Source organism: Protomyctophum bolini (genome assembly GCF_963924005.1).
Source record: "Protomyctophum bolini genome assembly, chromosome: 11".
NCBI classification, from domain to species: Eukaryota; Metazoa; Chordata; class Actinopteri; order Myctophiformes; family Myctophidae; genus Protomyctophum; species Protomyctophum bolini.
The window spans coordinates 31,079,654-31,092,215 of NC_137872.1; the positions used below are offsets into that span (position 1 = coordinate 31,079,654).

Here is a 12,562-nt window from a genome sequence, read left to right on the forward strand (position 1 = left end):
TATCAGACTTTTTTACTTGTAACAAGAGTGTTTCAACGTTGCAGTATTGTTTTACGTAAGTAAAAACATTTAGTACTTTTTCCACCACTGCCAAGGAGGACCAGGTTGGAACCTTAGAGTATTATGAATAGAGATGGCATCCGAGTTCTCCTTCCATCCACTTGCATTAAGTTGCTCAAAAGCGCATGAGGCGATTTCACTCCTCCTTCCGGGTAGGAACAGAGTGCATTCTGGGATGGATTGCAATAGTGATTGGGCCCAAACACATAAACGCGCTGCCGTTGAACGCGCACGAGCGTGCGTCCGTCGTGAACGTGCACAATGATAGTCAGCGCGTTCATGTGTTTGGGCCCACGCTGCAATACCAAATTCGTCCACTATGTCCATTTCTTTAATATATTTTTTATCCCACGATTTTGTAACCCATTTTTCACCCCTGTGTCAATCATCTAATGTGATCCTGGGCTCTACACACCCTCCACCAACCTAGTCCCCATATATGGAGGACAAGGGGAGAGCAACGGACTTGAACTCATGCTTCCTTCATGCCTGAGTGTCCAAGTTGCTCCTTTACACCTGACAGGGGGGAGTTTCCCTGGTTGGACGTAGCGCGTGGAAGGAACACGTTATTCCAACCAGTTCCTTTCCCCTCCATCAGGCGCCCCGGCTGGCCAGGGGGAGGCAGTTTAGTGACCAGGATTACTGCATGTTTTTTGTGAGGGTACCTACGCTAGGGGACACGGGGAGAACATGCAAACTCCACACAGAAAGGCCCTTTCGCCAACCCCGCCTTCGGGTATGGGCACTGATGACGCGGAGGAGGAAACACGCCGCCAGCACCCACAGCGTCCCGAGCGGGAATCGAACCCAGGCACTATGTCCATTTCGCCTCAGGGTTTCCTCTGGGTGCCGTCTCTATTCATATATACTCTAAGGTTGGAACACCTCGGGATCCCCCAGTCAGAGCTGTCTAATGTGGACCAGGGAAACGTCTGTTCTCCCCCTGTTGGAACCGACACCTCCGATCCACCACCAGACTTTGGATGAAGCACTTTGAAGATGGATAGATGTACGGTATATATCTTCAAAACAAATATGACTTTATATAAAATGGCCTTCTATAGAGCACCGAAGTCTGACGTAATGTAGGTATCCTACCCGGTTCTTCCCTCCATTCTGAATTCCCATAGATGTGTTTAATATTGTGTCATATACTGTAACATCGGTGTTCCAAAAATAACCAAATGGTCCCGCGGCGTGACTCGTATGCATATGAAGCATCAACTGATGGCGGGAAAAAAACACTAACGTTACCGCAGCCAAATTATTTACATTTTCGCCAGAAACAGACTGTATCAAATCTGAGTCACAGTTTTGCAGGGAAACTGTTGCAGTTTTTACTGTACAAGCCGTTTGTACCGTTTTAACTCTAATATTTGCTTTTGGGGGACTCTGGAACAACATTATTTTGAGATGTCCGTGACATTAAAATGTTTGACTATCGTAAACGATACAGAGCCACCTCCCTGACAAAAGCGCATTGTTTGTTTATTTTTGGAAACAATTATACGAGACGAAGATGACCCGATGTTATTCTCCAACTATAGAAATGAGGTCCGTGACCAAGGGGATGAGCGAGTGGCATCAGGACCTCTGCACTCTATGATGTCACAACCATGAGTTCTACATTTACTGCACCTGCAGCTTCTACGAGGTTAGATACACTTCAAAGAGACTGGCCACCGAATGCATGCGATAGAAGATTCCAAAAGGAAGTCCAATGTTGACAACTGCTGCCCACATGGAGAATTGGTAGAAACCCGTTTCGAGGTAGTGGTCAAACTGGGGACGAGCTCCAAAGGCAGGCATGATCCAGAGCTGTTGATCAAAACAAATTTGCTTTATGCCATGTATAGCCCTTGTCATTTTGATCATTGTGCATGAATGAATTTAACGCATTAAGACTGGGGAAACATCCGTGTCGTTTTAGATTTTAGCCCTACTTTAGGGCTAAAGTAGGGCTAAATTATTCATTTATCCATTATTTTATACTTTGGCAATACAAAAAATGCAGATATGCAAGCTCATATGCGACGTGTGGGTACGTCATAAGCAATCCAACCAACGGGGTGTACACGTGTGTATACGTCCTAGCGCATTTTCAATGATATCAAACGAGAGAAGAATATTCAGATTATTTTTCTCTTGCCACCATACTCTTCGCTCTTCGTTCATCCGCGCTGCCGTTCACTTCCCTGTTTACCGCTGCAGAAAGAATGCCTCGTGTCTGCTAATCTAGGGCGCTCTCCGTGGTTTTGATCAGATGGACATACTAAGCTCTTCATTTCTGACTTCTGACCTGCCTCTCGTTCAAAATATGAACGCGTGGGACCATCGAGCGATTTTATTGAAACGAGAGAAAGGTAAGCAAACAAAATATGTCTCTTTTTTTTTCCCGGAACGGAAGGTGGGGGCTTTACAGAGTAAAAGCGGCCATATCTTCCAGGCACCCCAAGCTTCTATTTTGAAGGAATCCCTGGCGACATGTGAACATTTTTAATTCATATATTTGCGTCTGGGGGACTCTGGAACAAAAAGTACTCACAATAACATTGGCGAACAGCAGGAAGGCGCAGACCTCCTTCAGTACTCTTCTGTTCCAGGTCAGCCTGGGTTGGTATTTAGGGGTGACGTGTATAGCTGTGCTGGACCCGGTGTCGATCTCTGAAGCTTCCAGATCAGCAGCGCTCTTTAGCTCCTCATTGGGGCCGGCATATGGGTTGGCTAGCACGGTGCCAACTGGAGGGTGTGGCTCTTGATAGGGCAAACGTTGGACGCCTTCAATTATGAACATGTTCTGCAGGATGACCTGGATCAGTGGTGGAAGAAAAGTACTCAACTTTACTTAATTAAAGGAGAAATCCAGACCAAAGCACATCCAAAACACAATCAGCCTATAATCCTGTGCCAACATACCTTGGCTTGAATTGTTTCATAGATGCCCCCTGTTCTCCATTTCCCCCTCCCCTCCCACAGTAAAATGTAAAATGCAGTTAGAATGGAACTAGTTGTTTTCATTCTAATGCGGGTATTTTAGTAGCAGTCCAAACCGTTTTTTTCTAGTAAAAGTATTGGCATCAATAGTCATTATGTAGAAAAAACACACACACACACACACACACACACACACACACACACACACACACACACACACACACACACACGCACACACAGACGTGTGGACTTCAGAAACCACTCTTCAGGTGACATCGTTTTTTTGATTTTTCACGATTATTTTGTTTTATATTACATTTGTATTATCGAGAGAGCGATGGCTTTTGTAACTTTTCAGAAATAGAAAGCCTACAGTTTCTATTAGACTTGGATGCCCCGTCGATGATGTCACTGGAAGACGGGTTTCTGAACACTGCCCATAGTCCTTCTAATGAGGACACAGACAGAGGAGATTTATTTCTTTGCTATTTTATCATGAACATTAGTGAGGATCAATTATATGAAGATACGTAGGTTGAAAAGTGGTGAAGTCATACTTTAAACTAGTGAAAATAGTCGATCTACACGCTCACAACACACCGCTTCACGCCACGTTGTGAGTGTCTACAGTAGATCGGCTATTTTCACTACTTCTTAAACATCTGCTTTCAAATTTATGGAAATTCTTTGATTTTTCTTTGAAATTGCTTTTTTTGAGGGGAATGTTTTTGGAAAATGTTTTTGAAATAATAATTAAAAAAACAAAATGTAGGAAACTAACTATATAGGGACCCCAAAAATAATTGTCCGTGAGTGACCCACAGATTGGGTAACGGACCCCCAGAGTTTGCTCTTAATGACTTTCCATCACTGACCTGCAGCACGGTCAGCGCGGCCCAGGCCAGGTTGAGGCCGTTCAGGCGGCCCTTGGCTCCCGTCCCCACCTCGGCCACGATGGTGAAGTAGCTGACGGTGAACTGGCCGATGGAGGAGCCCAGCAGCAGGCCCACATCCAGGCTGCGCGTGGGGTTCTTCCCCGACGCGTGCTCCTGCTGGTGCAGGATGTGGATGGCCACGCCCACCATGGTCAGCGCCGACATCAGGACGACCGTCACGATGTTCATCACGTAGTGCATCATGAGCGCGTGCTCCCGCCGGCCGATGTCCTTCTGGTCCATCTCCACCTGGTCCACCACGGTCACAACGCCATGAGGGAGGGTATGCTTCCACAAACCTATACTGTGACTTCATCTATACCTCTCTCTGATTACATGGCATGATTCTAAAAAAAAAACACTCCCTGTTTGGGAAATCCTTCATTGCTTGGACTCTGAAAATGATTCATTTTGGGTACTTAAAACTGTATTTGTGCCACGTACAAATGTACTCGTACCCCCCAGCTATGGGATGTTATCTCTCTAATACACTCCATGTATGTAATGGTTGAGCCCCACGGCTGCTTTTGGCATTGATCCGGTGGCTATGGCAACGTCCCGTCACTTCCAGCTATGGGATGTAAAAGTCTGACCAGCAACAGGATTTTCAAATTTTGGAGAGCTGTCCTTGGTGGATCTTCTGCCATCCAAAATTTGGATCTAATTTGTGACTTTGTACCGTGTTCCTCCCGACAATTCTGACGACAGGTAAGCAGTGTGTGCTAGCACTGATGATAACAGAGTGTGTGTGCTGAGTGTGTGAATATCACCTCGTACACCACGAAGGTCGCCAGGCCCGCGATCACCAGGAGGATCCCCGCTATGGGCCCGAAGAAGATGTCCTTGCCGTGGAACCTAGAGTGTTGAATTCGACAGCAAAAAAAACATTTAGTTTTAGTGATATTTTTAGTCACCTCAAATGTTTTAGGTTATATTAACTAAATATTAAGGGTGTAATGAATCGATATCGTAACTGCATCAAGAAACAAGAATCGAAGTATATCAAAATGTATACAGCAACAGATATCGTAATCGTTTGACTGTCTTTGTATCGTATCGTTTTCAAATGCAAATAAAACGGTATTGAATCGTTTTGCAATGCAAATAATTGATTGCACCTGTATAATATGAAGTACTATACAGGTTTTATTTAAGGTTTAATTACTTTTCCATTCAATATCGCTACACTATTGATAACTGTGTGTATTCTCTGTGTTCATGTCAAGGTGCAGGTTTGTCCATTATGTGTTCATTTTTTTAAATAAATACAGGTTTCAATCAAATATAATGTGCATGAATTTGCTAGGCTAGAGAATCACTGTGTTTACTTATTTATATCCATACATTTTTCCCTTAAACTGCACTATCCACATGTTTCACACAGATTTAATTTCTTTGCTAAATAGTTACGAGCTGCGACAATCACTGGTCTTGTAGATCTGCTATTTTCAGAGCACATAAAATGACTTGTTCTTTTGGTTCTATATGATCTCTTCTCCAGTAGTCCCTCCCTAACATTTTAGTCTAGTTTATTTGTCTAGTCGAAAGTGTCAATAGATTCAGTTTTAGTCACCATGGCCTAGATCTTATTTCGTTCCTATTCGGTTTTCCTCAGTGAAAAAAGGTTGTCGACGAACAATCTTCGTCATCGTTTCAGTTGACAAAATCAACACTGACCGGATGTGGTGAGGGGCGTGTTGGTCCGTGAGGCGTCCGACGTTCTTCCACATGACGTAGGCCATGGCGGACGCAAACAGGCTGTACTCTATGTTGAAGGGGTACAGGTAGTAGTAGGCCTGCTTGATGGTCTTACACGCGCTGTGGCTGCAGTTGCACTCGTCTTCTCCGAAGCTCACTAAACAAAATGTGACAAGTGCGAGGGACATGTTTTAGGTCGCGGTCGGTTGGCAGTTTTGTCTTATGTACAGTATGTTGCTTTAAGCCAGTGGTTCTCAAATGTATTCATCTGAAAATATACACACAAGATTTGTTTTTGTTAGAATGTTTCAAAAATGATTCCAAATTGCTAAATTCTTTTCATGATGAAAAACGAAACAAAAACAGATCGACAAGCTCACAAAGCTTTGCACCGCAACCTGTTGTGAACTTGTAAATTAATTGTCAAATAGTCAATGTAATAATATACCGTTAAAAGTGGTTAAACTGATTTAACCACTTTGAGAACCACTGTGATTTATTACCTACGTACCTGTCTCGATGATACGTTTTCGTAGAGTGGCGTTATTTGTAGTCTTAAAGTCCGGAAAACCCGTTTGGTGTATGGACTCCTCTGTGACAGCGCTCATCCACAGGATTAAGTTAGTAGACAGCACCAGCATCAACCCACAGCTAAGAGAGGCAAGAGTTGGCAACAATGAGCGGAAAAATGACAGGCAATGATCCCTTAAAACTGTGCCTGTGACCCCTCGGAGGTCCTCAGAGTTACTACAGTTTAGTACAACGCCACCCTCTGTGAGCTTGTAGATCTGCAATTTTCGGCAAAGACGTTTGATGTAGAGGGGAATAAAAGCAGACCAAGTGCAGAGTGAAAGGTCAAATCTACTAAGTATTGATGGTTTAAGTGTTGAAATGTCACATTAACACATTAACATGAATACAACATACACTGATGATATACTAGGCTCCCTTCCTTTTTTCCCCTCGATGCCAAATCTCTGCACCGACAACAGCCAATTTACAAGCTCGCAAGTATTTTCATGTCATGTTCGAGCCACCATGTCATCATCATACATCAGCCAATCAAATAATCCCATCCTGTGCTAAAAACACACCTACACACAAAGCTGTGCAAACCTACTAGGTTGGGTGCTGATCAAAAAGCGGTAACAATGTAAGAATAAAAATAGTCTGCATAGAAGACCACAATAAACCTGCCGTCTGAAGAAGAGCCCTGGTCGGCTCGAAACGTTACCACAGTAAACTCTTACACCCGGGAGCATCAATCGTGTGCGCCTGTGCGGACACCTTTTATTCATTCAGTCATTTTGTAGGAAAAAAACTTTTGCACACCTAGAAATCAGGCGTATGCACAGGTGCGTAGGCCAGTGGATATCAATGAAAGGAATAGAATACACACGCACACTGTGTATTTGCTCGGTTCTTTTTAATGATGCAACGTTTCGGTCCCTCCTGAAGAAGGTCCGGAGGGACAGAAACGTTGCATTATTAAAAAGAAAATACTCATGTGCCGAGCAAATACAGTGTGCGGGTGTATTCTATTCCTTTCATATTGTGTCATTTTAATATGCATATGCCACAGATTCAAAGTTTATCAGATGTCGTAGGCATGTTTATCAGGATAGTGAATCATGCGATAAAGGGAAATCCATTATGGCTATAGTTTTACCGTGTTACGTTCCATTGCAGCTCCACACAGTCTTTGGCATGGAACCACAGGAAGTACGTCTGAAAGGAAAGGAATAAACAATTCTAACAACTTATATCATTATCTTGTATCACACAAATTGATTTGTTTTCCATTCCATTCCATTCAATCCTTGCGTTCCTATGCGTTTGGTATATTTATCTACCTGGACAAAAATGAACACAATTTGCACCACAGGAAACACCACCTTGACCGCAGACTCACAGTGGAGGTAGCCGACGTAGTTGGCAATCTTAAAAATGTCCATTATGAGACTGAGTATGCCAAATGCCACGAGTCCCCCTAGAAAGAAAAAAGAAAATATTACTACTAAGGCAATGTTAAATAACATGCTGAATGGTCATGAATCCCAAATAGACCGCCACCAAAGGCTTTCCTATTAATCTACTGAAGTTTTTTTTAACCTGAACTGGAAAACAAACAAAACCATCGTAACATAATTTTCATCCCTCTTTAGTGCTTTTACATTTCCAATGGCCTATAATATCATATGCACACAGGATAACTCTTCCTACGGTGTTACCGATGATACTAATTAAGGCTCTGTTCCATTTAGTGTGCAGCTGTTATAACTATGAGAGTGTACAAACGGACCCGTACACTCTCAGAGTTACACACCTGTATACGGGGGCCATTTGGAACCCACTCAAGTACACTTGGAGTAAGTTGGAGACCTACTGGTGTAGCAGTGTTTCCAGTGATCCAACACGCACAACAGAAGCAGCACCCTGACTCTGTTTGACCAGAATGGTACCATCGGTAAGACCCGCGAGGGAAGTAGGGAGGGGGCCCAATTAAGTTCCTTCCAAAAATGGCGTGTATGTATGCACAGAGCACATTACCCCTGAGCCACACAGGTCCCGCGTGGCCGTCCTTGAACAGAACAGCCTTGTACTTCTGAGACGTGTGGACGGTGTAATAGACCATCCAGGCGCCGGACACGACCATGAGGATGATGAGGTAGATCTGCAGGTCCGCGGAGCTGAAGGAGGTGGTGCTGTAGGCGGTGCCGCTGACCAGGGCCGAGCCCAGGATCAGGGTGTTGACGGCGATGATGCCGGACATCAGCCGGCCCAGGTTTCCGCACTGCTCCGTCACGCATCCGGAGGACAGGTCCACGGTGGGTGCGACCGGCGGTGTCGTGGCGCTCGCCGCCACCGGTCCTCCTCCTGCCACGCCGTCGGCGTCGCTGGACAGGCGCTCTTTGTCCCACGGCAGGTCTTGGGCCATCTTCCTGCATGGTTCACACAGAACGTCGGGAGTCAAGCAGTCGCATGGGTATCCCGTGTTCAAACACATGATGTCTGGCCTAGCTGCTGCTGTGAGATCCTTTACACACACACACACAAAAGGATTTTTGATCTTTGTGCCGTTTCTGGCTCTATTTAAAGGGACGGAGGGATCGTCAGCCCCACCCACGTTTACCAATGTCAATAACGTGTTATTACCACACACAGTGTGTTTTGCACAAAATAGCCATGCAAAGTTCAAGATAATTTATTTTTCCCGGAAACCCATTCTTACATTTCCATACCATTTTAAACAACACATTGCTCACCTATTTCAACAGATAATATTATTCAGACACTTGTGGAAAATCCCCAGACCCGATAGGGTAATATCTCTGTGCTAAGATACCAGCGCAGCAAGCAGCAGCCCACCTGTTCCTACCCTTTCTCTCTCATGGGATCTTCTGTTTACCAACTGTTGTACAAAAATAAAGAAAATAAAAGATAAATAGAAACTGAAATATAAAATAAAGTGAATTAAACGTTTTTCTCCTTTGTACATAATGGTAATAATAATAATAATAAATTTATAACGCACTTTACATTTGAAACAAATCTCAAAGTGCTACATCAAGAGAAGAAAATAAAATAAAATAATGCATAAGTATATAAAAGGACTAAAATTATATTTAATATTATAATATAATTAATTTAATATAATAATATTAAAATAATAATTACAATTCATGCATTTTGTGGTCAAGTATACTGCTTACAGGTTAATCAGGGCATCTTTTTGGCATCTATTTGCTGATGATACAAATTATTGTGTTATTGTTATGCTATGTTGATGAATTGAATACATGGGACCACAATGGGACATAATAATTACTATCTGATCAAAACTGACTGACAGGCAGAATTTTGATAGTGCGTATTGTTCGGCCGTAATTGGCTTCAGAAGTTAGTGGGAAGGGCCTATTTTAGAAGAAATGCCACAAATCCCGAACGGAATGTCGAATCCATCCCAAATTCTAATCACATGTCACAGGTGGTTTAATCAACCGAGAGCCAAAAGCAATTTCATTTTCATCCATAGGGGGCGCCGCAAATGCAAAATATTTGACTTTATAAATTTGATGACTTTTGGGGGGATAAAACACATATAAGCGATTGCGGCAACCACACTTTTCTAGTTTGAAATGTACTGTAATTGTCTGGTTTTCACTGAGTGTCACTACACACAATTTGGACGGTCAATTTGTGCACGTGTAACTGAACATGCAATGGCATGTAGGAATACATGCATCGCACTGTGTACTGTACACAAGGGAGAGAATGCTCTCTCAACTCATACACACATGTACAGTACATGACATGTTAAATTCACCTGGAACATGTACGTGATTTCAAGACTGTGCTGTTTTAGCTGTACGTGATTTCAAGACCGTGCTGTTTTAGGCTATATTAGTTCTGGCGCATGCATAAGTATTTGTAATTGGCTAGTTAGTAGAATAGATCCCATAAACTGGTTGCACTAAAATAGCCAGTAGCCTCAGAGGATGTGCATCCCAGCTTCCTCTTGCTTGCTATTAAAAATAGTCTCTTATATTATTGCAAATTTGGCCAATGTTTGACTAGTTTTTATAGGATAGTTTATTACTTTTGATGCTGTAATGGTCTTTTTCTTGCTTTTTTATGTATCCCGTCAACAAAGATTGACTAATTATGTCACTGAGACTACTTTACACTAAAAGGGTGTGTATACTGTAGTGTCCGTTACATTATCGTATGTCAGGTGGAAACCTCATATCTCCGAAACTGTTACTTTTCAAGTATCAAATACCAAAGTATCAAAAGTATCATATCTACAAGCTCAAAGTGCCAAGTTTGGAGCTTGTGTTACTTTTGGACACTGTAGTGTGATCAAATAGGGCATTCATTTACAAAAATCACACCGTGTGAAGTGAGGGGCGCTAATATATATTATTAAAGTTTAACTCATGTTGATATGGTGATGTAATGGTGATGTAAAACAAACGGTGCCAACACAAACATTAAATGCCATTAACAATAAAGAGACAATATGATGTAATGAGTTACAAAATTACGTAAGTTTTCCCTTCATTGTCAATGGCGTTTATTAAACCAACATTGAACTAAAGACAAACATTAAACCTGTATATAGGAGGGGCTAGTACCCCTCAAAAAAACACTAAAGGTTTAAATATGGAGATAGGAGGTTTCTGCCCGACAGCCATGATATGAAATGTACTTCATAATATAGCACACATACTGGAGCAAGAACTGTATCTCTGTGTGTGTGTGTGTGTGTGTGTGTGTGTGTGTGTGTGTGTGTGTGTGTGTGTGTGTGTGTGTGTGTGTGTGTGTGCGTGTGCGTGCGTGTGTGTGTCCTGTGGGAGAGTTAGACTGCTGCTCCCACTGGGCTGTCATTCCCTGGGAGTGGAGGAGAATGGTGATAGTATTAGGTCATGGGAAAGTCAAAGCGAGAGAGAGAGAGAGAGAGAGAGAGAGAGAGAGAGAGAGAGAGAGAGAGAGAGAGAGAGAGAGAGAGAGACAAACCGTCAGCCGGGGGATAACAGACAGACCCACCCAGCTGCTATCTAACAGTCTACTATGGCAGAATAAATAGCTGTGAAGGGAAACTGTCCTTTCATTTAATGACATTTCTGCTTAAGAGTGCAGTGTCGAAGTACAGGAAAAGAAGGAATGGATCACATTCACACTCAAAGCAGGGTCTGACTCTGAACCTATATGCCCGGCTGTAGAGCACCGAGTCAGTAACGATGGAAGTTGGAGATCCGTGCCCCACCCGGCTATGCAATACCCGTTGTACCCGTGTCAGAGTACCCGTTCCAGATGAAAAATAGAGTCTATTTTTCATCTTGTACTGCCTTTTTGTCTAGCACCTGGGCTAGAGTGGAGGTGCATGCTCTATTTCCTTTGAGAGTACCCGTTCCAATATATGGAGTTCTAGGTCAGCCATGCCACAAGGGGATATCCTTTTCTCAATAAAGGTTCATACAGTACATAAATATGGAGTGTTGTTATGTCAGAACAGGCCAGCTCCATATAATGGACCCTGGTCAGGGGCCCTGTCCAGAGCTCGGGCAGAGGGGCCTTTTGTGGCGCTTCTGGACAACTGTGGGTCCGACGGACTCGACACCGGGCACTGCACTCCCTGTGGGGGTGTGGAGCGAGTGTGTCGAATTTGAAGTCGTTGGGGCGAATGGTTCTCGAGTTACAGTACGTGCATTACAGCCATACACACGTACGTATACACACGTACGTACAGAGACATGGTGCATTTATAGATGGATTCACCCAAAGTCAATACTTGAGGCACTCAGTGCCCTGTCTTGCCTGCTCTGTAGAGGGAACTCTTTCATGTTTCAATGGGAGATTGTTTTGTATTTTCCACTGAATCAACGCCTGCCATTATGGGCAGACAGGGCTGTCCACAACTTCTCTGACGTGTCCTTTGAATAAATAAGTGAAAGCTATACAGTACATTTAGAACCAAAAACCAATATTTAGATATTTCATTATGAAATGAAACTATTTATCGTCAGTTGTCACATGCATCAACCACACCTTCTAAAGATGTGTATTTAGACATTTTAGGGGGGCAGGGGCACAAGCAAAAATAATATGAAATAAAACTCTCTACTCTCATAGTTACACGTTTAAACACTGCATGGAAATACATAGTGAACTGCAGCAGGGAGACATGCTTGCACCACTAATTTCAACTCGACAATGTTGAAATCGCCTCTGTTGTTGCGCCCTCAAGGGGTGACCTCGGGCACACATGCACAATTACTTTGACACTCTTTTTTTCAGACCTATCTTTTTTATTTTACGGATATAACTGTAACATACTAGAGGTCCAGGCCGAGTGTTGTTTAATTGTGGTTTCATAATGAAAACAGTGCCTACCTCAGAGTTGACTGTAACCTAGTAAATAGGGCTGGGGG

General features: G+C 43.2%; 1 protein-coding gene across 1 annotated transcript; it reads right to left on the reverse strand.

Annotated features, from left to right (window-relative positions):
• Nucleotides 1-241: 241 nt before the first annotated feature.
• Nucleotides 242-8,634, reverse strand: LOC308323672 (proton channel OTOP2-like; the record flags this gene model as incomplete). The annotated part of the gene is made up of 9 exons (XM_080775444.1): nucleotides 242-1,878; nucleotides 2,606-2,869; nucleotides 3,870-4,178; nucleotides 4,700-4,784; nucleotides 5,607-5,784; nucleotides 6,139-6,278; nucleotides 7,297-7,355; nucleotides 7,481-7,617; nucleotides 8,178-8,634. The coding sequence occupies 9 exons, from the start codon at nucleotides 8,632-8,634 to the stop codon at nucleotides 1,708-1,710; spliced, it is 1,800 nt and encodes a 599-aa protein (XP_080631570.1). The 3' UTR covers nucleotides 242-1,707.
• Nucleotides 8,635-12,562: the final 3,928 nt, after the last annotated feature.